Source organism: Pipistrellus kuhlii, unplaced genomic scaffold, assembly GCF_014108245.1.
Source record: "Pipistrellus kuhlii isolate mPipKuh1 unplaced genomic scaffold, mPipKuh1.p scaffold_m20_p_22, whole genome shotgun sequence".
NCBI classification, from domain to species: domain Eukaryota; kingdom Metazoa; phylum Chordata; class Mammalia; order Chiroptera; family Vespertilionidae; genus Pipistrellus; species Pipistrellus kuhlii.
The window spans coordinates 10,911,671-10,936,379 of NW_023425521.1; the positions used below are offsets into that span (position 1 = coordinate 10,911,671).

At 36.0% G+C, this 24,709-nt stretch overlaps 1 protein-coding gene across 4 annotated transcripts in view; it reads left to right on the forward strand.

Annotated features, from left to right (window-relative positions):
• Nucleotides 1–24,709, forward strand: part of INTS2 (integrator complex subunit 2) — a 37,435-nt gene that overhangs the window by 7,903 nt on the left and 4,823 nt on the right. For all 4 annotated transcript variants that reach the window (XM_036451417.2, XM_036451415.2, XM_036451416.2 and 1 more), the window contains exons 8-19: nucleotides 435–661; nucleotides 2,844–2,969; nucleotides 4,686–4,757; nucleotides 4,846–4,960; nucleotides 7,158–7,226; nucleotides 8,863–8,997; nucleotides 10,134–10,310; nucleotides 11,495–11,603; nucleotides 13,626–13,730; nucleotides 16,281–16,445; nucleotides 18,622–18,823; nucleotides 22,040–22,165. In XM_036451417.2, the coding sequence (XP_036307310.1) occupies nucleotides 435–661; nucleotides 2,844–2,969; nucleotides 4,686–4,757; nucleotides 4,846–4,960; nucleotides 7,158–7,226; nucleotides 8,863–8,997; nucleotides 10,134–10,310; nucleotides 11,495–11,603; nucleotides 13,626–13,730; nucleotides 16,281–16,445; nucleotides 18,622–18,823; nucleotides 22,040–22,165 (1,628 nt within the window). The remainder of the gene's footprint in view (nucleotides 1–434; nucleotides 662–2,843; nucleotides 2,970–4,685; nucleotides 4,758–4,845; nucleotides 4,961–7,157; nucleotides 7,227–8,862; nucleotides 8,998–10,133; nucleotides 10,311–11,494; nucleotides 11,604–13,625; nucleotides 13,731–16,280; nucleotides 16,446–18,621; nucleotides 18,824–22,039; nucleotides 22,166–24,709) is intronic.

Genomic DNA, 24,709 nt, shown 5'->3' on the forward strand with positions numbered 1-24,709 from the left:
ATACACATTTTTTTACCTGGTTCCCCTGAAAGCATTTGAGGATCTGCAGAGTCCTAAAGACTCTTAACTAATAGCAGAGCTGTTGTTTAAATCCATGGTCTTGTGTCTCCAAAATATGAGCATTTCTGTAGCACATGTGACTCCATTAGTCATTACGTATTTGAAAGTACTATTCTAAATGATGTATTTTCAACTCAGTTTTAATTAATTTAGTATATTCTGTACAACCAACCCAAATTAAGATGAGTAGAGTATTCTTGAAATGAACCAGTGAGTTTTGAGTGTGCTCGATCGGCTAAAATGAGGTTCTGCAGTTATGACAGCCTCCTGATGGGGCCAATTTCAGGTGTTTACCTGGGAGCTCTGTTTGAACTTCCTTTTGACTTACTGAGAGTCCCATGCTTGCTTCTTCTTGTGGCTCATGTTTCTTACAGAGAAAACGAGAGACCAGCAGTTCTGTCCTTTGGCAGATGCGACGGCAGCTGCTTCTGGAGCTGACAGGCATTCTTCCCACCGTGAGAAGCACCCGCGTCGCTGACGAGGCTGACATGGAGACCGAGCCTCATGTGTCTGTGTACTCGGGGCTGAAGGAAGAGCACGTTGTGAAAGCCAGTGCGCTCTTACGGCTGTACTGTGCTCTGATGGGCATCGCTGGACTCAAGTACTCCATCATTTCATATTTTACCTTTGTATCGTTTTACCTTCTTGTTTCTAATCCCAATGAAGTGAGTCAGAGGCCTTTTATTCTGAGGATTTGGGTTTTCTGATGGGCTTAGTTAGTGGGCTGGCCTATAAAAGAATGAAGTCCTAAGGCAAAACTTCCTTATTTGGGATGTATCTATCTTTTTTTGGTCTGATGTAAATATAATTATGTAAATATGGGACAAGCCAAAGCAGTTTCAGAAACCTGTGACTTCACCACAGGTTGACACGAGTATAATGAGTGATCTGTGAGTGACTGTGTACCTAGCCCATGCAGCTAGTTGAAGTAAAGCTTTCCTGTGTTTCCTACTATAGCTGAGGTCACAAATTGAGATGATGTGATTATTAAGCATAAGGTTTATCATTTAGTCAGTGCACTGTATCCTTTTGAATAATGTCCTCAACTGTTTAACACAACCCACACTTTTCATGACTTTGATATATATGAATTTCAGTTACCACTTTAATTAAATTATGCTCCCTCAACATCTTATGTATCAGTTACCATGACACATTAACCACATAATTGTATAAAATACCAGCTTTGCTGAGAGCTCTTTAAGCCATAGATTGCTATATAAATAACATGATCAGTGGCCAATTGCATCATTTCTTTTAAAATTTATCAGCAGTTGGTCACCACACATTGATTACTCAGTTTATGAATAGACAGCAGAGTGGGTGCTTGTATTGTTTCCTTGTCTCTGAGTGATAAACCCGTGTGACATTTTATAAAAATAAATAGCTGAAGGAGGGGATTAGCCAATGAAGATGAAAGTGAAGCAGAGAAGCAAAAAGTGGTAATGTTGGAAGTGGCATTTGCACCAAATGTAAATAGAGGAAATAGCTGACGTGTGAGAATGTTGACACTGCTCCATTTGAGAGACCCTAGATATGCAGTCAGATATACTTGTCAACGTAAATGAGGAAAGTCATTGTGACAGAAAGGATGAAGAAGTTTCAGAGGATGTGATGCAGGCAAAAATCTTTACATGAAAGGAAGTCTCAGATACTTGATGACTGAAAGTACAGGGGATAACATTGGAAGCTGAACCAAACTTAGAAGAGGGATATGACAGTTCATCAAGGCTTATCAGAGACATACACTCTGTGTTGTAGGTTATACAATGAGAAGACGACAAAGGTTGTTCAGACTACCATTGATAGTTTTATTTTTTTATGAAGAAAACACTTTAATTCCCATTGTGTCTAATATTTTCAATTACAGAGTTCTGTATAAATATTAGTTTTACTATTTTTTATTTTCTTATGCATTATAATTGACAGAATTTTTAATGTTTTGACAAAAACAAATGTAAAGGTCACAGAACAGTTGAAATATTCTCCATTCGTTATTTTATTTTTTAAATATATTTTATTGATTTTTTTTCAGAGAGGAAGAGAGAGAAATAGAGAGTTAGAAACATCGATGAGAGAGAATCATAGATCAGCTGCCTCCTGCACACCCCCTACTGGGGATGTGCCCACAACCAGGGTACATGCCCTTGACCAGAATCGAACCTAGGACCTTTCAGTCTGCAGGCTGATGCTCTATCCAATGAACCAAACCTGTTTTGGCTCTCCATTCATTATTAAGATCACAATGTGTAATTTCAGCTTACATGTTTTTTTTTTTTTTTAATGATTTTTTAAAAAAGATTTTTTAAAAGTTGATTTTTAGAGAGAGAGGAAAGGAGAGGGAGAGAGAGAAACATCCCTGTAAGCGTGAAACATTAGTCAGCTGCCTCCTGCATGACCCCTACCAGGGATTCAGCCTGCATGTGCCATGACCAGGAACTGAACCAGCAACCTTTTGGCGCATGGGATGACAACCAACTAACTGAGCCACACTAGCCAAGCTATAAGCCTCCATGGCTCTTCTTATGCTTCCACGTGACTGTGCAGAGTGAGCAGTGCCTGTATTTGTGCCCAAGGAAGAACACTGGTTATAACCTCAACAGTGTTGCTTTTCACAATTCAAGATGTTAAAGATTTTATGAATGGTGAGGTATTATTACAAAGGTTAAAGTTTGTATTGGTGAATGGTGAAATTGGAATGGTGAAACTGTTGGGAAGTTTCTTTTTCTTTTTCCCTTCTTCAGCTAAAAAAGGTAAAGTGTAGTGATGTATTTCTTTTTTAGACCAACTGAGGAAGAAGCTGAACAGTTGCTCCAATTGATGACAAGCCGTCCTCCTGCCACACCTGCTGGGGTTCGCTTTGTTTCACTCTCCTTCTGTATGCTGCTGGCCTTTTCTACGCTTGTCAGGTACCTTAATTGCTCTATTTTCTCAAGATCTGCTTTGGTTTGCTTGTTTATTTTTTAATTTTTTAAAATTTCAATTACAGAGGACATTCAATATTGTATTAATTTCTGGTGTATGGCATAGTGATTAGACATTTTTATAACTTACAAAGTGATGCCCCCAGTAAGTCTTGCACCCACTTGATACCATGTATAGGTATTATAATATATTTTTTAAAATTATATTTTATTGATTTTGTACACAGAGGAAGGAAGAGGGATAGAGAGTTAGAAACATCGATGAGAGAGAAACATTGATCAGCTGCCTCCTGCTCACCCCCTACTGGGGATGTGCCCGCAACCAAGATACATGCCCTTGACAGGAATCGAACCTGGGACCTTTCAGTCCTCAGGCCGACGCTCTATCCACTGAGCCAAACCGGTTTTGGCAGGTATTATAATATTATTGAATATGTTTCCCAAGCTGTACTTTATATCCTTTTTTGTAACTATTTTGTAACTGCCAATTTGAATTTATTAATCCCTTCACCTTTTTTACTCAATCCCCCAACCTATCTCCCATCTGGCAAACATCAATTTGTTCTCTGCGTCTATGAGCTTGCTTCTGTCTTGCTTGTTCATTTATTTTGTTTATTAGATTCCCCATATAAATGAAATCTTATGGTATTTGTCCTTCTCTGTCTAACTTATTTCACTTAGCGAGAGAGCGAGAGAGAGAGAGAGAGAGGCAGAGACAGAGAAAGAGAAAGAGAAAAGAGAGAGAAAGAGAAACATTGATTTGTTGTTACAACTATTTATGCATTCATTGGTTGATTCTTGTATGTGCCCTGACCAGTGACCTAACCCATAACCTTGGCATATTGGAACAATGCTCTATCCAATTGACCAACCAGGCCAGGACTACCTTTTGCCTTTTAATTTTTATAATTATAGTTCTGTTCATCTAGTCTTCAGGTGGTTTTCTAGGGTAGTTGCTATATTTATTTAAATTTCTTGTTCAGTGTGACACTACCTGTAACTAAAAGATGGGATTACCACTCAGGTCTGTCTGGATAGGCTGTAAAGGTCGTAATCTTTCTACTATGTAACACTGTCTTATTAGTAAAAATGATTTAGGTGTGGCTAATAATGACCTTTTTCGTTTTCTTAGCCTGGGGTAGCAGGCTTTTCAGTTGCTTTTTATTTTATCCACTTATACTACAATGAAGTAGGAGATCAAAGTTAACTTGTACTTTTCAATCTAAATCTAGGAATTTCCTTTAAAAGTCATTCTTGATATACTTTTATAACCATTTTTCCATATCTGATAAACTGTGGCTGTCTCTTTTTTCCTATATATTAAAAAAGTTTTTCTCTTTTTGAATAGTGATCACTTATTTTTCTACAATTTTGAGTTCTCAGAATGTTTCTATAAGTTAAATTTCACTTTCCAGGTAAAAGATGAAAATGAAATCATTAAGACTTGCAAATGAAATAATTAAGACTTTTGAGAGATTTTGACTACTTACAACCTTAAAAGCATAGCCCTCATTCTTCATCTCTACAACGACATCATATCTCAGTGACAATGGTCAATTCAACTCACTATTAATTTGAATTGGTATTTCAAAATAGGGAAGGAAAAAATAATTTCTACTAAAAATAATTTCAGAATGCTTCCTTACTCCTATGCTGTTATAGCTGAGTTAAACCAGTAACATTCTGGTATTTTTTACATAGTACACCTGAACAGGAGCAGCTAATGGTAGTGTGGCTAAGTTGGATGATAAAAGAAGAAGCTTATTTTGAGAGGTAAGAGGACTTCATTTGTTTCAGTTAACTGAGTAAGTTTTTCTTAATCTCTGTTTGGAAATTCATATTTTATTTTCTGTTTCAACAGTACTTCAGGCGTTTCTGCTTCTTTTGGGGAGATGCTATTATTGGTCGCTATGTACTTTCATAGCAACCAACTTAGTGCTATCATTGACTTGGTCTGTTCCACTTTGGGGATGAAGGTAATTTTCTTTTGTCTTCTTTCTAAAGAAGGTGTTTCTAAGCTGGACATTTTCTTGTAGTGTAAAGTAAATAGATTTTCATGTAGAAGTAATTTTACTTCAGTAGTTTGAAATTTTATCAGGAGGTCTTAGAAAAAAAATCACATTATGAGAACATTTATTTACCAGAATAATAAATGTTCAGTGTGGAAGCTTGGTAAACACAGAAAAGAAGGGGAAAATATAGATCATTGTTCAGAGATATCAAATATATTATTGTTAACATTCTGGTGTCTGTTCTTTCTTTAAATTGACATACATATTTTGTAATTTTAAAGAATTTAGCAATTATGATGAGCATCTTTTCATATCAGATATTCTAATACTGTATAATATTCAGTAACTCTATGTAGTCCATCATGTGGAACAGTCATGACTTTCCTAATGGACCCTTTTTTATTTGCTATGTAAATTTTCCATTTTGGGAAAATTCTTAGATTAAAAACCTTATTTATGTAAATATATATACAAATATGTATGTTTATCATCAAATGCTGTTTGGATTATTTCCTTAGGATAAAGTTCTTTGAGGCAGTTACTAACTAAAAGAGTATGATGATGTTACGGTGTTTAATGAGTATTGCCAGATTATCTTGTAGAAAGATTATAGCAATCAAACTGTTTTCATTAGTAAGTGAGAGTGCCATTTTTCTTTACTCTCACCATCACTGGCATTACTGAAATTTGATTTTGTCTTTGATTACTAGTGAAAACTATGGTAAATATGATTGTCATTATTTTTATAGCTCACAGTGTTGTTGTTTTTTAATAATTTTTCTCTTTGCTTTCAAGAACTATGTTGTTGTTGTTTTTTAAATATATTTTTATTGACTTCAAAGAGGGAGAGGAAGAGAGAGAAACATCAATGATAAGAGAGAATCATTGATTGCTGTCTCCTGCCCGCCCCCTCCTGGGGATGGAGCCCACAACCTAGGCATGTGTCCTTAAATCAAACCTGGGACCCTTCAGTCTGCAGGCCCAACACTCTATCCACCAACCCAAGCCAGCCAGGGCTACAGTGATGTGTTTTTTTGTGTTTTGTTTATTTTTTTGGTAATTTTAAAATTTATGTGTTTTGGCTGGCTTATTTGTTTTGTGAATCTAGGATTTTCATGATTTTTTTTTTTTACTGATTTAAAGGGCTCTATATATATTAATGATATGCCATTATGCTGTGTATAGCATATTTCATCATTTTAAAGACATATTTTACCCGATATTGAATTGAAATGATGTGTAATGTTAATGTGCTAGTATTTCACCCCTCTTTTTCTTGAAATGCAACTAATTAAATCAGTGATGTCTTTTATAATCATTAATGTGGAAAAGTACATTATGTTGTAATTAATTTTCCCTGTTGTTTTTGCCACATGGAAATTATTATTTTGTGTGTGTGTCTATATAGTGCATATTATTTCTTTATGGTTCTTACTTTGCTGTTATGCTTAGAAATATTTTTCTTTCCTTAGGTTTACAGAAATGGTCACCTATATTTTCTTCTAGTGTTTTTGTGGCTTCATGTTTTACATTTAAATTATTAATACATTTGGAGTTTATTTTGGATATGGAGTCATGTGTACACATATACAGCAGGTCCCATAACATTGCATTGTTCATTGTCACCTTATTATACCATTGATGAGATGCTGTGGGAACCTAACTCTTGTTACTATCCATTACTCTACAGTAAAATTGGTTTCAATATACAAGGGTGAGCAAAAGTAGTTTTATAGTTGTAAGTAAATGAAACACACAGTTTATTCTTTTATTATTTATTTATTTATTGTACTTTTTGACTTCTTTGTAAACCTACTTTTGCCTGCCCCTGTTTGTCATTTCTCTCAAAGTCGCAGACCCTAACAACAGTGTTAAGTGAGGACTTATAAATATTCCCAGAAAGGTAGCTGCCCATCTCTCTTTAAGGAAGAATCCACTTCTTCCACTGACTTGAAGTGTCAGTAATATTACTTACTAAATACTTTTATATGTTGGTTCATTTTCTGAGGAAAAACATACTTTAATATTGGATCTGAAAAGCCACTTCTGAAATAGAGTATTTGAACATTAATATCACAGTCATTTTAGGTAATAAATTTACCAGAGAAAATTGTGCTTAATATATTTTTATATCCTATGGGAATTTTTTTGGTTGTTTTAGATTGTAATTAAGCCCAGCTCCTTGAGCAGGATGAAGAATATCTTCACACAGGAAATTTTTACTGAACAGGTACTTCTTTAACCTTTCATAACATTCTATGGGAAAAACTTGTATATCTCAGTTTAAGAGAATAATAAGATATTTTCTGTTCTTTTTAGTTTCCAGTGATGACTTACTTAATCTTTGAAACATCGGTAAAAATAATGTCATACAAAAGCATGTTTGAAATTTATATATTTTGGAGATTTTGAGTAGATACTTAGAGTACAGTCTTAGATATTAGTGGTAGGGGTCTCACATGGTGTAATCATTTGGATTTGTCAGAAGAAAAATAAAATAGAGACCTATTTAAACCTATGGGTTGTGAGGTTCATTTTTACCTAGATTATAAGCTGCAGTCTAAATTCCTTATTCTTTTATTTACGTGTTCTTATTTGGCCTCAGCACTTTGTTTCCATGCTTATTCCCAAGGATGGATGGATGGAGGTATATATATATATATATATATATATATATATATATTTTTTTTTTTTCTTCAGTAAAGGAGACTATTCTAAAATTTAACATTAATTCTCAGGTTCACTTGTCATGTTAAATCTCAGAATACAAAAATATATGTCTTAACTGAAATATTTACATATACTCATAAATCCATAATTGTTGCTTTTAAAAAATATTTTAATTGATTTCAGAGAGGAAGGGAGAGGGAGAGAGAGTTCAATGATGAGAGAGAATCACCGATCAGCTGCCTCCTGGTTCATAGGTCAGCGGCTCAACCACTGAGCAATACCGGCTGGGCTAATTGCTGCTGCTTTTAGGGTAATTTGCCATCTCTATATCATAGTCTTCCTTCTCCCCTCAGTGCACATACACTCCCACATAACAGTTACACATTTTGAACTAATTTGAAGACAATAGAGATCTGTGCATGACACTGAGGATAACAGTAAAAATTCTGGTTTTTATCTATGTGATACTTATAATTCACATGTTTTTCATAAAAATTTTTCCACCTCACTAAAAGATTTTGAGGCAAGTAAGTTAGTATTGTTCCATATTGTAGATATGAAGCTAAACTCAGAAGATAAAATGACTTAGCCAGAGTCACTGAGCACAGATTATATGGATTCCAAATATATATATATATATATATATATATATATATATATATATATATATATGTATATATATATATATTTATATTTGTTATTCCTCACTCAAGGATATTTTTCCATTGATTTTTAGAGAGAGTGGAAGCAGCAGGTAGGGAGGGAGAGAGAAAGAAAAACATGGATGTGAGAGAGACACATCAATTGGTTGCCTCCTGCATGGGTCCCCACAGGGGCTAGCAATTGAACCTGCAACCCAGGAATTGAACCTGAGACCCTCGAGTGTGCAGGCTGACACTCTAACCATTGAGCACACTGCCAGAGCCCAAATTTTATATATTTTTTTAACTTACTGTGCTACCATCAACATATTTATTTTTAAAAACAAGTTAAAAAATTGGAAAAAATCACAAATTCCTAATTGTATGCTATCTTATCATTAAAAAATAACTAAATCATGTAACAGTTGTTTCTTATTTATTTCTAAGGCCTATACTTGTATTAAATATGGACAATCTACCTTTCAATCCTCCCTCTTTCAGAATAATTTTCTATTTAGTTCTATCATGTGCATTAATACCCAGTTTCCCTTGTAGGTTGTCACAGCTCATGCAGTTCGAGTCCCTGTCACCAGCAACCTGAGTGCCAACATTACTGGCTTTTTGCCTATTCATTGTATTTATCAACTTCTCAGGAGTCGTTCCTTTACCAAGCACAAAGTGTCAATAAAAGTATGTTCTTACATTTATATTTTAAGCTACAACCTCAGTTAATGTTTTTTTTCCCAGTCCTAGTTCATTTTTTAGGCCTTTACTGTGTTTTGTATGAAATGTGCCTATTTATAAGTCATTCACATAGTTATAATAATTAGAGGAACTTAATTTTAGTTTTTTTAAGTAATAAAAAAATTTAGTTATTTACAAAATGTACAGTGTTAATAATTCATTTATATTCTCATTAATAGCATATGACTATTTCATTAAGCCTTAGTAAGAGATTGCCATTTTCTCTAGTTTGGTTTTATTCACCAAACTGAGAAAGTTGCTGGTCATCTATAGCCAGCTTGTACATATCTTGATAAGTTTTCAATTTGTTATATGGGTTATATCAAACAGTTCAAAGGTCATCTAAGAAAAGGCTGAATCCCAGGAGGTATAGAAATCTGTTTGAACCTCTTCTAGAGGCTCTTTGATTTATCAAAAACAATGAACAATATGTGCATATTTTCATTTTTAAATGAGCAATATGTGCATTGATATCACTTAATTATTCTTGTTTTTATGATTTAGTGAAGTTACTAGTATTTTCTAGCTAGTTGGTGTCTTCTACTTTATATTTTTAGCAAGTGAAATAGATACGAATTAAGAATCCAAATGCACACCCAGCATTTCTACATGTCCTCAGTCTGTGCAGAGAGTTAAGTGATGGTCTCTCATAAGTGGTTTTCAAAGCCACTTTCTTGATCCATCTGGGGGTTTGCTCAGTGAAGAACTATTCCTCTGCCTAAATTTCTCTTTGCTGTGAGGTCTTCTACAATGACAGATATGGTGCTCTACACACAGCTATAGCAGGGACTTAGTTTTCTTGCCACTACTTAAAAACAAATAAATTAAAAACTGAAAATTCAAACTCATCATTTTAGATTTATCTTCCACTGGACAATATTTTCAATTCGATATAAAAGTAGTTCATATTTTTAAATCAAAGACAGTGTGAGATTGAAGAATATATGTTTAACTGCTAAAAGTTAATAGTGAGTTGCACTGATTCCTAAATCATGTAAAATTGTATGTGCTCTTAAAATTTCCCTTGCTTTTTCTTATTGCCATAATTGATTTAGTGCCTATCACCTTTTTTTTTTTTTTAGGACTGGATTTATAGACAGCTATGTGAAACCTCCACTCCACTCCATCCTCAATTACTTCCTTTGATTGACGTGTACATAAATTCTGTACTTACTCCTGCATCTAAGTCTAATCCAGAAGCCACAAATCAGCCAGTCACAGAACAGGAGATACTTGACATTTTCCAAGGAGTCACTGGGGTAAAATAGTGATTTTTTTTCTTTTACATTAATAACCTTATTGTTCTTTTAATTTATTCTTTAACTTATTTCATTTTTCTTTTACTGATTATTAAAGGACTTCTAGGTGATTCTGAATTTAAAATGGGATTAAATTTCTTTAGATTATTTATAAAAATTTAAAGAATGATATTCCAAGTATTTTGTTGAAGAGGCATTTTTTTAAAGTCTGTTTTTATTGATTTCAGAGAGGAAGGTAGAGGGAGAGAGAAAGAAACATCAGTGATGAGAAAGAATCATTGATTGGCTGCCTCCTGTATGCCCCCAACTGGGGGATAAGCCCCGCAACCCAGGCATGTACCTTGACTGGGAATTGGACCATGACCTCCTGGTTCATAGGTCAACACTCAACCACTGGGCCACACCAGCCGGGTGATGAGGTATTTTTTGAGGAATTCTTTTAAAAGCTTCACTTTAAAGTCAGGAATGCCTGGAGATTGTGTGTTGATCAAAGGACTATGTAACATTCAACACAGGTTTATTTAGCTTCCTGTGATTTTTAGATATACCTGGATTCATTTGTTGTGAATTTGAAGAAAATATTTTTCTCTATTTTTTTAGAAGAAAAAATAGTCACATGTTTTAACAAATATATTTTAATGGGTAATACCTTTTTAAGGAGTTATTTTCTTTCTTTAAAAAAATATATATTTTATTGATTTTTTACAGAGAGGAAGGGAGAGGGATAAGAGAGCTAGAAACATCGATGAGAGAGAAACATCGATCACCTGCCTCCTGCACACTCCTACTAGGGATGTGCCCGCAGCCAAGGTACATGCCCTTGACCGGAATCGAACCTGGGACCTTTCAGTCCGCAGGCCGATGCTCTATCCACTGAGCCAAACCAGTTTTGGCAGGAGTTATTTTCTTTATGGTAATTTCAGATGAGACTTTAGATTCCTATAAGCCTTTTTCCAGACACAGCCTGATGGGATTTCTGTTGAGTAACAGCTGTTGCCCTTCATCTCCCATACCATCTCAAATTTAATTTAAACTTCAAGTTGTCTCTCTGATTAATGCAAACACAGCAATGTTCCTCCCGTTTTGGGAGCAGCAATACGGAATAGTCTATTTTGAGTACTTTTGCTATTGAAAAAGCATTCATGAAATTTAAGATTATTTTAAAGCATTTCTGTTACCTTTAGAGTGACAACACCCGCCTTAATCAGCGTTTCAGCATCACAGCACAGCTTTTGGTGCTTTACTACATCCTGTCTTATGAGGAAGCTCTCCTAGCAAACACAAAGACTTTAGGTACGTTGTGCATGGGTGTTGTTTCTAGTGATTGTTCATTTTATTTGCATATAGTTTGTTACTTCTCAAGCTGTTATATGAGAAGGTCAGCTCAACTATTATAACAAGCTTCAGCAGCATTCTGTAGTCTTTGCAGTGTAGGCATTGCATATATTCTGATGCATGAATACACGTATGTGTGGGCACATAACTACCCCTTCAGGCTCAGTCCGTAGGCTAATTTAATAGATAATGAAAATGCCTGTATTTTAATAATTTTAATGAACCTTATTAACTAAATATAAATATAGAGAGAATCTCTGGAGTGATTCCTTGAGAGGTGATGGAGATGGGATATAGAAGACAAATGGAGGGGTTGGTCTTTCCTTGGAGAATTTTTTCCCTTGGTGTAGGAGAATTTTTTTTTTTTCTAGTCTAGTTTCTTATCTCCAAGTGGAATAAATAACTGCAGAATATGTCACAGCATGGGAAATTTTTGCTATTGAATAGCCAAAAAGATAATTATCTGCCTCAAACTTATTCCTGTCTGTGAAGTTGGACTGTAGTTTCAGTACCTTGTTAACTGTTCTGTTTTGGCCCTAATAATAAACATTAACAGCCGCCAGGTCCTATTGAAAGCTCAAATATGGAATTCTTAAAATTTGAGATTGAATGAAGTATCAGGATATCATAATCTTTTAAAAGAAATGTGTATGTGTGTATATGTATATATTTTTTCACATACATAAATATTTTTGGCTTAAAAATATATAACACATGTGTGTAGTTTTACTTAAATATTGTATTAATCCAAAAGAATATATGTAAGAAATAAAGAGTAATATAATAAATCTCTGTGTACTAATACCCAGTTAATATTTGAGCATTACCATTATATTTCTAGTTTTTTTTGGGGGGGGTTAAATATGTTTTTATTGATTTTAGAGAGAGAGGAAAAGAGAGGGGGGGTGAGAGAGAGAGAGAAAGGGGGAGAAAGAGAGAAACGTCGATCAGCTGCCTCCTGTATACCTCCTACTGGGGGTTGAGCCAGCAGCCTGGGCATGCGCCCTGACTAAAATCGAACCAGTGACCTTCTGGTGCATGGAATGATGCTCAACCAATGGAACCACATTGGCCAGTTTTTATACTTAAATAATGTTTCCTATTTATTACATTTAAAGACTTTATTACTAGGTAATACAGTTTATTTTTAGATACTTTTGAAGTTAAAGACAATACTAATTAATATCGAACATATGAGGAGCTATCTATAAAGCAGCCAGTGGAATCCTAAATGCAATCTCATTCTTTTTTGTTTTTAATCCTCACCCAAAGACATGTTTTTATTGATTTTTAGAGCAAAAGGAAGGAAAGAAGAGAGAGAGAGAGAGAGAGAGAGAGAGAGAGAGAGAGAGAAAGAGGGAGTTGTGAGAAGGAAGTGCCCAACTTCCTTTAAAAAGCATCAGTCACCACAATAATACATGGTTAGATTAAGACTGCTGGAATCATGAGGCTTTAAGCCAGGGGTCTTCAAACTTCTCTCATTATGAGAATCACCTGGTGGAGGTGTTAAAACACAGATTCCTGATAGCACTTCTTATAGTTGGGATCCGGGAATCTGTGTTTTAACAACTCCACCAGGTGATTCTCATAATGAGAGAAGTTTGAAGACCCCTGCTTTAAGCCATGTGGTCATGACTGTATTTGGTCCTCCTGGTTAGATTTGGGAGTCTAGTCTTACCACTTTTTATTTTTTTATTTTTTTTTTAGTGTAAGATATTTCTGCATATGGCTTCTGCATATGGCTTCTCTCACTCATGATTTTCCTCCCACTAGTTTCAGTTTTGAGGCATTTCCAGATCTTGCCATTCTCTTCCTGTGTATTTACTATTTTGGTAGCAGTCCTTCATCTTTTATGAGTTGTATTCTCAGATTAAGTGAATGAAAAGTAATTTAACATTGAGTTTTCATTTGGGTTGAAGATAAGATTTCTGTTGTTTCTGACACTTTATTTTTCTTATGCTTTTTATCTTTGATTGACAGCTGCTATGCAAAGAAAGCCAAAATCATATTCGGCCTCTTTAATGGATCAGATTCCTATCAAATTCCTTATTCGACAGGCTCAAGGGCTGCAACAGGAGTTGGGAGGTATTTGTTTTATTTGCTTTTTACTGCTAACATTCACTGTTAGACATTTTCTTCTGTTGATGTTATAAATTTAATAGATATTCAATATTAAAAATTCAGAATATTCCAGAGTGAAATTCCTGTTTACCTCCCTCTCTAATCTTAATAGAATATTCAGTAGATTTTCAGGTGTGTGATTGGCCAACACTAGGGCAGGGGTTCATTATTCCATGCAGCTGGTCCTGAAGTCAGCAGAGATCCATGCTCGTTTTGTTGCTCATCTGGACCTAGAGATGAGATACAGCTGAGGCCTAGATGTTACCTCTAGGGAGGAAAGGTCAGAGGGTCCTAACCTCAGGGCCAGCTGTGTGCTAAGGAAGGCAAAGTCACCCTGGGGCAAGGTTCCACCCTTTGTTGTAGGCTGCAGGAACGGCACCAGAGGTCTGAACAGTGTGGTCAGACCAAACCAGAGTTTAGCAACTTGGGTACTTGACTTCTGGCTAAGAAAAGAATTCAGAGCCAAGACCAGACTTGTTAGAGAAAATTTATTTGAGCAAGCAAAGAGAAATTACACTCAAAGAGAAATTTCCAGCAGTTGAAATAGCTGCCTATTTTGTTATTTTTGATACTAGAGGCCCAGTGCACTCAGGGGGGCTCCCTCAGCTCATCCTGTGCCCTCTCGCAGTTTGGGACCCCTCTGAGGATGTCCACCTGCCAGCTTAGGCCCACTCCCTGGGGGTTCAGGCCTAAGCCGGCAGTTGGACATCCTTAGTGCTGCTGCAGAGACAGGAGAGGCTCCGGCCACCACTGCTGCACTCGCAGCTGTCAGCCTGTTTCTGGCTGCGCACTGACCACCAGGGGGCAGCTCCTTTGTTGAGAGTCTGCCCCCTGGTGATCTGTGCGCATCATAACAACTGGTCGTTCCCAGTCATTCCACTGTTAGGGTCAATTTGCATATTACCCTTTTATTATATAGGATTATCTAATAACTAGAGGTCCAATGCACGAAATTCGTACAAAAGTAGGCCTTCCTTCCCCCAGCTGCCAGCACTGGCTTCCCTCTGGCACCCAGGACCCAGGCTTTCCTCCAGCTGCTGGCAGGCTCCCGGGACCTGGGCTTCCCTCACAGCCCCAGCTTCCCGGACATCTGGTTTAATTAGCATATTATGCTTTTATTACTATAGATTATTATTATAGGTAGTCATGAATAGGCAAACTATGTCATAAGCAAAAGGTTGGAAACAAGACTTTAATTTAATAAAAGGAAGATTTCCCATTCCATTTGAGCTTCCTTAACTAACCCCTTTTTTTTTTGTTAAGTAGACTTTATTTTATTTTTTCCTTTTTAAAAATTTTATCTTTAATTATTATTTTCATGTGTACACCATAGAGATTCAATATTTATCTACCTTACAAAGTAGTCACAATAAGTTTAGTTACCATCTATCACTGTACATGGTTATTATATAATTACAATTTCAACTCTATTTCCTGTGCTGTACATTATATCCTTCTGAATTATTTTATAACTTCTTAATCCTTTTCCTCTTTTCCACTTGCCTTTCTTCTTGAAACTGTTTGTCCTTAACCCTTCTTGAAGAAAGACAAATGCACCCTCTGTGGATATCCTCAATACTGCTTCAGTTGGCCGACATACTTAGCTGTGTGACTTTGGCAACCTTTATAAATGTCTTCAACCTGTTTCCTAACAGTAGAATGGGGACAACATTTCTACCTTGTGAGAATGTTAGGATGAAATGAGAAAATGTACATAAAGTGCCTGAAGCCTTTATCTAAAAGTGGGCAACTTAAATCTTACCCATCTATAGCCATGACTGCCACCTGGTAGAGAAGACATGTTCTCCGAGAGAAGCCTATCAGAATTCCTGAGGGAGGCCTTTTTCAAACCCTTTGTGATTTCCCCCAAGTAGATATTTTTTTCTCCTCACAACTCTCTTTAAAAAAAAAAAAAAAAAAAAAAAAAAAAAAAAAAAAAAATATATATATATATATATATATATATATATATATATATATATATATTTTATTGATCTTTTACAGAGAGAAAGAGAGAGAGGGATAGAAAGTTAGAAACATCAATGAGAGAGAAACATCAATCAGCTGCCTCTTGCACACCTCTTACTGGGGATCTGCCCGCAACCAAGGTACATGCCCCTGACTGGAATCGAACCCGGGACCTCTCAGTCCGCAGGCCAGCGCTCCATCCACTGAGCCAAACCGGTTTTGGCTCCCCTCAACTCTTGAACTACTGCTATGTCAAACAACATTTCCTGTCTGGAGACTTTTATTTTGGGATAATGTTGAGGAAAGTTTGAGAACTTTTGATGGCAAAAGCAGTTTCCAATGTTCTGTGTATCAGATCACTTGGTTTTCTTTATTTAAGCAGGTTCTCAAGCTAAACTGCTGTAGAGAGGTTCTCAAAGTTAATATGCATGCACAAGAATTGCAGATTCCTTTGGCTGCCTGAAAATGAAAGGGAGAAGAGAGAGAGGAGAGATGATTTTGGTGTTTAAGAATGAAGAATCCAATTGACTTTTTATATATTTCTAGGGTTGCATTCTGCTTTACTCCGTCTCCTTGCAACTAACTACCCACATTTATGCATTGTGGACGATTGGATCTGTGAAGAAGAAATCACAGGCACTGGTGCCCTGCTAAGGCGAATGCTCCTGACTAACAATGCCAAAAACCACTCTCCGGAACAGCTTCAAGAAGGTACAGCAAATTAAAAGTCCTTTTATCTCTTTAGTAGAATCATTAAAGTCTTAAAATCATGCAGAGTTTTCCTGCGGCTATAACAATGCTTTCGTGAATATATTTTAAGTAATTCTCTTTGAGTGTGAGGGCTTAAATCATTTTTTTTTAATATTGATTTTAGTGAGAGGAAGGGAAAGAGAGAGAAAGAGAAAGAGAAACATTGATTAGTTGTTCTACTTATTTATGCATTCATTGGTTGATTCTTGTTTGTGCCTTGACTGGGGATTGAACCCTGCCAACCTTGGTGTATTGGGACTATGCCCTAACCAACATCTGAGTTATCCGGCCAGGGCAAGTTTGAATTTTAACCATTTTTTTCTAATATACCTCTGTTTCCTTGTAGGTACTAAGTTATGTCACTAAATAGGTCATGTGGTTTTAGGAAGGTCCTAACCTGGTCAGAACAATGAAAGGGCTTTGAATGGTTTGGTGTTCTAGCTCAGCACTAAGTCAACTAGAACTATGGAGTGAGCCACACTTATAATTTTAACTTTTCTATAGCTACATTTAAAAAGTTAAAAACTGGCAAAATTAATTTTAGTAATTGTTTTATTAAGTAGAATATATCTAATATATTATCATTTCATCATGTAATCAATATAAAAAAAACTATTTATTGAGATATTTTACTGTTTTTCCATACCAAGTCTTTGCAATCTGTATTTTATACTTAGAGCACATCATATTTTGGAGCAACCACGTTTCAAGTGCTTAGTAGCCAGATGTGGTTAGTGATTATTCTGAAGAGCACAGTTCTGGGAATTTTTTATTAACAGTAATCCAGTAGGTGCTTACAACTTACAAAAGGGACCACCCAGAAGAAGGTAGCATCGGCTTGTGGACTCAAGGGTCCCGGGTTCGATTCCGGTCAAGGGCATGTACCTTGGTTGCGGGCACATCCCCAGTAGGGGGTGTGCAAGAGGCAGCTGATTGATGTTTCTCTCTCATCGATGTTTCTAACTCTCTATCCCTCTCTCTTCCTCTCTGTAAAAAAACCAATAAAATATATTAAAAAAAAAAAAAAAGTTTGCATCCTTCTAATGAATACTATTGCCAAAAGCAATCCTAGGGAATATTTTTATATTTTAGTCAGTTTTTATTATTATTTATTTATTTGTTTTGTTTTCGATGGGGTATTTTTTAAAAATTTAATATATTTTATTGATTTTTTACAGAGAGGAAGGGAGAGGGATAGAGAGCCAGAAACATCAATGAGAGAGAAACATCGATAAGCCACCTCCTGCACACCCCCTTTTGGGATGTGTCTGCAACCAATGTACATGCCCTTGACCGGAATCAAACCTGGGACCTTTCAGTCCGCAGGCCGACGCTTTATCCACTGAGCCAAACCGGTTTTGGCTCTATGGGGTATTTTAAAAAAAATATATTTTGTTGATTTTTTACACACACAGAGAGAGGGATAGACAGAAACATTGATGAGAGAGAATCATCCATCAGCTGCCTCTTACACACACCCTACCAGGGATGTGCCCACAACCGGTACATACCCTTGACCAGAATCGAACCTGGGACCTTTCAGCTCGCAGGCCGATGCTCTTTCCACTGAGCCAAACCAGTTTTGGCAATATTTCAGTCAATTTTTAAAATCAGTCTGAATCATCAAGGAAATGACATTTGTTTTTGAGTCGCTACTGTGAATTTAAAAGTAAGATATTTTTTGTTCTCTGAAATAATTAGTTAACATGAATTTTTCTTAAGGTCTTTAAATATAGCCAAAACTATGGCTAGGATTGAAAGTTTAATTTTTTTTTTTTAAAGCAACATTGTTTTCTTGATTTACTTGACATATTATAGTTTGATAGTGCAGCATTCAACCAGTGTGATGCAAGAATATTTAAAACATGTAAGACCTCTTTTCCCTTAGATTATCAAATAAAAAAATGACAACAGCCAACACAATAACCATCAGGTTGAAGGAATAAAAATTATACCTATTTTTTGGGTCATATTGTAAAAAAAAAAAAAAATGTTTTGGTGTGCCACAGAATTTTGGTAATTAGTTATGTGTGCCATAAGATAAAAATGGTTGAAAAGCGCTGTGATAGAGCAATATTACTTCATCTTTGGTAAGCTGTATGGAATTTAGATTATGACTGCTAAGTTTTTCTTTTAGCATTTTCAGCTGTCCCAGTAAGCCACACACAAGTGATGCAGATTTTAGAACACTTGACTCTACTCTCTGCTAGTGAACTCATACCATATGCAGAAGTATTAACATCCAATATGAACCAGCTGTTGAATGCAGGGGTTCCTCGGCGAATTCTTCAAACAGTCAATAAACTATGGATGGTTCTTAATACTGTGATGCCTAGAAGGTAATTTTAGTGTATTATTACATGTAATAGATAAATGTATAGCAGCGATTATATACAATAACCTAAACTTAAATGTTAAAAAAATTGTTGAATATTTGAAGAATGTCGGTGGGTGGAGTCAACATTGGTATTCTTTTAAATGATTCTAAAGGTGATTTCAGTATGCAGTAAGTTTGAAGAACATTGGATTAATTATATAGTCTTTAGTCAGATGGGTCTCTACTCATCCATAGATTGTATCAAACACACCTGGTCAGCTCTAAAAGCTAATATTGGGCTGACTTAACCTGAGATTTTGATTCATGAGGTCTGGAAATATTTATATTTTTTAAATTAAAAAATAATTTTAGATTATAAGTAAATTAAATTTCATATTAATTGTAAAGAAATTAATTATAAGTAAACTGACATAACCTATATAATAAAAGCCTAGCGACTAAATGTTGGAATGACAAGAATGACTGGTCGACCAGTCACTATGATGCACACTGACCACCAGGGGGCAGTCGCTCAAGGCAGGAGCTTCCCCCTGGTGGTCAGTGCCCTCTACAGTGGAAGCACTGCTCTGATGATTGGGATGAGTGGAGCTCCCACAGCAGGCCAATCCCTACAGGCCACGCCCCTCACCAGTGTATGAATCTCATGCACCAGGCCTCTAGTAAATTAAAAATGGACATAACTTTAATATATTTTTTTATTGATTTTGTACAGAGAGGAAGGGAGAGAAATAGAGAGTTAGAAACATCGATGAGAGAGAGTCATCGATCAGCTGCCTCTTACACACCCCCTACTGGGGATATGCCCGCAACCAAGGTACATGCCCTTGATCGGAATCGAACCCGGGACCCTTAAGTCCCCAAGCCGACGCTCTAAAAAATGGACATAACTTTAGAAGTTAAATAGTATAAACGTCTGCCTATACCTTCCTGTTTTAGAATATTATTCCCTAAAGACAACTATTTTCAGCTTTTATCTTTTTTATTCTGGTATTAATGTTTCTCCATATGTCACAATAATTATGCTTATAATTACTATGATTTACTGACTTTCTAATTTAAAAATTATATTTTGACTTCCTACTATACAAGATGAAGATTTAGTACCTGTGACTCCCTCGTCTAACAATACATACTTATGACTCCCTCGTCTAACAACACATACTTTCCTTTTCTCGTAACATAGTTATCTCAAAATTTTTAAAGCAATCTTCAGTGTGCACATTATTATGACTACATAAGTGTTATGTATAGCTGATCTGTGTAATATCCTTTGATTACAATTTTCTACTTATACAACTGCTCCTCCCCACCCCACACACATACCTTGCCTCCATCCATCCACTCAAATTCTGCATCGGTAACTTATTCATCCCTAAACTCCATTACTGAGGGGAAATTTTCTTCACAGTTACTTGTAACACATCAGTAACATTTTTTCCCCTGGAAACATTCCTCTCACAGCTTTTCTCATGCTTGAATCTGGGATATGCACAGTTGCCATCTGGAATCACTTTGTCTCTGTCTCTCTTCTTTGTCGGATTCCATATTTTTCTCTTACTTGGTTTAGTTCCTCATTTCAGTGTGTGGAACTTACACTTAAGTTGCTTCCTGAGAAAAAGGTGTTGGGAAGATATATATATATTTTTTTTGAGACTTGCTTGTCTGAGAAGATTTTTATTTTCCCCCTCACATGTGATTGATATTTATCCTCAATGTAGAATTCTAGCTCATTTTTTCTTTTCAGAAATTTGAAAGCTTCATTCTATTGACTAAATTGGAGCTTCCCTTATTGATGTTGAATAATGATGTTATACCAATTCCAAATTCTTTTGAAAAAAATATTTTATTGCTTTCAGAGAGGGAGAGAGAGATAAAGAAATGGAAACATTACTGATGAGAGAGAATCATTGATCGGCTGCTTCCTGCGTACACCACTCTGGGGATTGAGCCTGCAACCCAGGCATGTGCCCGGACTGGGAACTGAGCTGTGATCACTTGATTCATAGGTCTGTCGATGCTCAACCATTGAGCCACATTGGTTGGGCTTTCCTCTATTTTAAAAATTTGTCTTTTGAACATACCTTTTTTGATATTTCTTCAGTATTATCTGATCTTTCCTTTGAATTAAAATTTTTTTTGTTATATTCTTAAGAGCTCTGTTCTAAATATTTTAGAATGCCTCCTGTTCTTGTTTTCATATATGAAATATTCTATCCTTTAAGGATATTAATTATAGGTTTAAAAAATTTATTTTTCTTCTCATCCAAATATTCTGTTTCTTAGAGTTCCATTCCTTCATTTGTATATTTAAATCTTTCAAAATAGAAGCATCCTTTATTTATTTATTAATATATTTTATTGATTTTGTACAGAGAGGAAGGGAGAGAGAGTTAGAAACGTTGATGAGAGAGAGTCATCAATCAGCTGCCTCTTGCACACCCCCTACTGGGGATGTGCCCGCAACCAAGGTACATGCCCTTGACCGGAATCGAACCCAGGACCTTTCAGTCCCCAAGCTGACGCTCTATCCATTGAGCCACACTGGTTTCAGCTAGAAGCGTTCTTTAAATGTCTGATGATTCTTGGCTGTTCATTCATATTTAAGAGTGGTCAACCTGTGTGTGTGAAGTGGGACTAGTGGACTCCTGGGCTTCACTGTAGGAGATCAGGTACCCTCCATATTAGTATGTCATCCAATAATTCTGATGTCCAGTCAGGTTAATAACTATGTTTATAGTCTGTTGATGTCTCACCTCAAAGTGGCACCTCACATTAAAATTTTATGATGATAAGTATGGAACAGTGGGGCCAAATACAGTTTGAAAGTGTAAACTTTGGTAAGTGTTATTTCATTTACAGGTATTATATTATTGTTTTATAGATGAAAAAACAGTTCAGACAGGCTCAATTACTTACATAGTCATAGCAAGTATGGCATTACTGAGGATTTAATTCAGATTTTTATTTTAAATGCCATGATTAGTCCATTACAGTGGTGAAGAATTTTGCAACTACTTTGTGTTTAATGTTTTAACTTCATTTGTTTTAGAGACCTAACAATAGGTTAGATTTCTATAGTTTTCAATTTTCGAAGTTAATTCACACCAGTTTTCTATTTAACCCATGAATATATCTTTTTAAGATAGAAAGTACTAGATGGCTACATGTTTTAATCATAACATAATTGTTTTTGAACATGTGATTATTTTCTCATCAGGCTGTGGGTAATGACAGTCAATGCACTTCAACCTTCAATAAAGTTTGTTCGACAACAAAAGTATACTCAGAATGACTTGATGATAGATCCTCTCATTGTTCTAAGATGTGATCAGAGGGTACACAGGTATGTGTCATTTGAATTTCATTTTTATTATAGGATTTTACTTTGGGGAGTCAAAGAAATTCAATTTAAACTTCTATCTAAGGTTCTTGTATTATGATCTCTGAGATGGTTTTTTTTTTTTTAAGTTGTCTATGTTCATGAACTATATTCAGTTTAATATGTGATTAATAAACCTAGCCTTAAAGAAATATTCTTGAGTTGGCAACCCTCAATAATAGCTGTTTTTACTCTCAGAACAAGACTAGTACAGAATAATATCATTTCTGCTAGCATTGTTGAAAAGGCTTTTAAAGAAATTGATTTATTGTGAACCATTACATGCATTACAACTGGGATCTTTTTGGCATCCTCACTTGCGATGTTAGCTTCACTGAGTCCATATTTGTCTATATTTCCTTGCCAATTGCCAAACTTAATTGCTTTGAAGTGGCTTTACTTCAAGGGGCATAATTAATTAATTCATATAATTAATGTTTGAATTTCTAGTTGCTAAATAATATCAAAGATATATAAGTTGAGGGACCTGCCTTCAAAGTCATTATCACCTGCATAAGAAAAAAATAAATGAAAAGTTAAATAATATTGTTACAGGTAGATGAATGGTATAGTAAGTGAATGCTGTTAAAAGTTCAGGAAGGATGAGGAGGAAGTCAGACCTGAGTAGTATTTTAAAGGATAAAAATAGGATTTAGATGAACAGACTATAATGGTTAAGGGGTCAGGGAAGATATTGTAGGCAAAAGAAAAGTATAGAAAAAAGTGTAAAAGCAAGAATAAAAAAGACTAGCATGGAAGGGTAAGTTTTTAAGAACAATTAAAAAAATATTTTATTAATTTTTCTTACAGAGAGGAAGGGAGAGGGATAGAGAGCTAGAAACCTCGATGAGAGAGAAACATCGACCAGTTGCCTCTTGCACACCCCCTACCGGGGATGTGCCCGCAACCAACGTACATGCCCTTGACCGGAATAGAACCTGGGACCTTTCAGTCCACAGACCGACGCTCTACCGCTGAGCCAAACCGGTTTCGGCAAGAACAATTTTAGAATTGGAATATTAGATTAGGGTCATATTATGGGGAAGCCTTGATTAGTAGGCTAATGAGGTCATTTAGGTAATAATTTAAGAAGCGAAGCTTCGTGCTAGGTGGTTTAAAGAAACGAATAAAGACTAACTAGAATATACTCTATAGACTGACCTGTCTTCAAACCTGAGGATGATATTCTTGAAGTGACAAAACTTGCAAAACCAGCCAAATATGATTTGGCGAGCTCAGGGTCTCATAGGAAATAGGAATCAGAAAAATAAATACTAGTAGTGTAAGTGACATTAAATATCTAATAAAAGAAAAACAGCCTATATATATAAAAGGCTAATATGCAAAGTGTTCCTCGGGAGTTTGACTAGAAGACCAGGAGTTCACTCGTTTGCTATGAGGTGTGCTGACCACCAGGGGGTGGGGTTGAATGAAGGAAGGCCCTGGCAGGCAACTGGCAGCCAGGGAAGGAAGGCCCTGGCTGGCAGCTGGAAGGCCCCTACTGCCCTGATCGCCGGCCAGGCTTAGGGACCCTACCGGTGCATGAATTTCATGCACTGGGCCTCTAGTAATAAAATGACACTTCTGGAAAAGAACCACTTCTAAAACAATTTATCAGTGTTAAAAATCTACCTGAGTAGGTAACTTTTCACCTGACGTGCTCCAGTTGTTCAGGAAGTTGTTAAATTATGCCATCATATGTATGTAATGCTTTTATAGCCTGGATTTTTTACTTCACTTCTGAACCTTTTCTCATTTTAATAGATTTTTTTTTTAAATTTATTTTTATTTTTTTATTAAATTATTATCTGTGTACATATATCATTGCCCCCCCCCCCCCATTCATGCCCTTTCTCCCCAGAGTTTTGTGTCCATTGGGTGTACTTATATGCATGTATACAAGTCCTTCGGTTGATCTCTTATCTACCCCAGATCTCCCTACCCTCCCTGCTGTAATTTGACAGTCTGCTTGTTGCTTTATTGTCTCTATATCTATCTTTTGGTTCTTCAGTTTATAATGTTCTTTATCATCCATAAATGAGTGAGGTCATGTGGTGTTTCTCTTTCATTGACTGGCTTATTTCACTCGGCATGATTTTCTCCAATTCCATCCAGGTTGCTGCAAATGATGAGAATTTCTTCTTTTTTATGGCAGCATAATATTCCATTGTATAGATGTACCATAGTTTTTGGATGCAATCATCTGCTGATGGGCACCTAGGCTGTTTCCAAATCCTAGCTATTGTAGATTGTGCTGCTATGAACATAGGGGTGCATATATCCTTTCTGATTGGTGTTTCTAGTTTCTTGGGATATATTCCTAGGAGTGGGATCACTGGGTTAAATGGGAGTTCCATTTTCAGTTTTTTGAGGAAGCTCCACACTGTTCTCCACAGTGGTTGCACCAGTCTGCATTCCCACCAGCAGTGCACGAGGGTTCCTTTTTCTCCACAACCTCGCCAATACTTGTCGTTTGTTGATTTGTTGATGTTGGCTTTTCTGACAGGT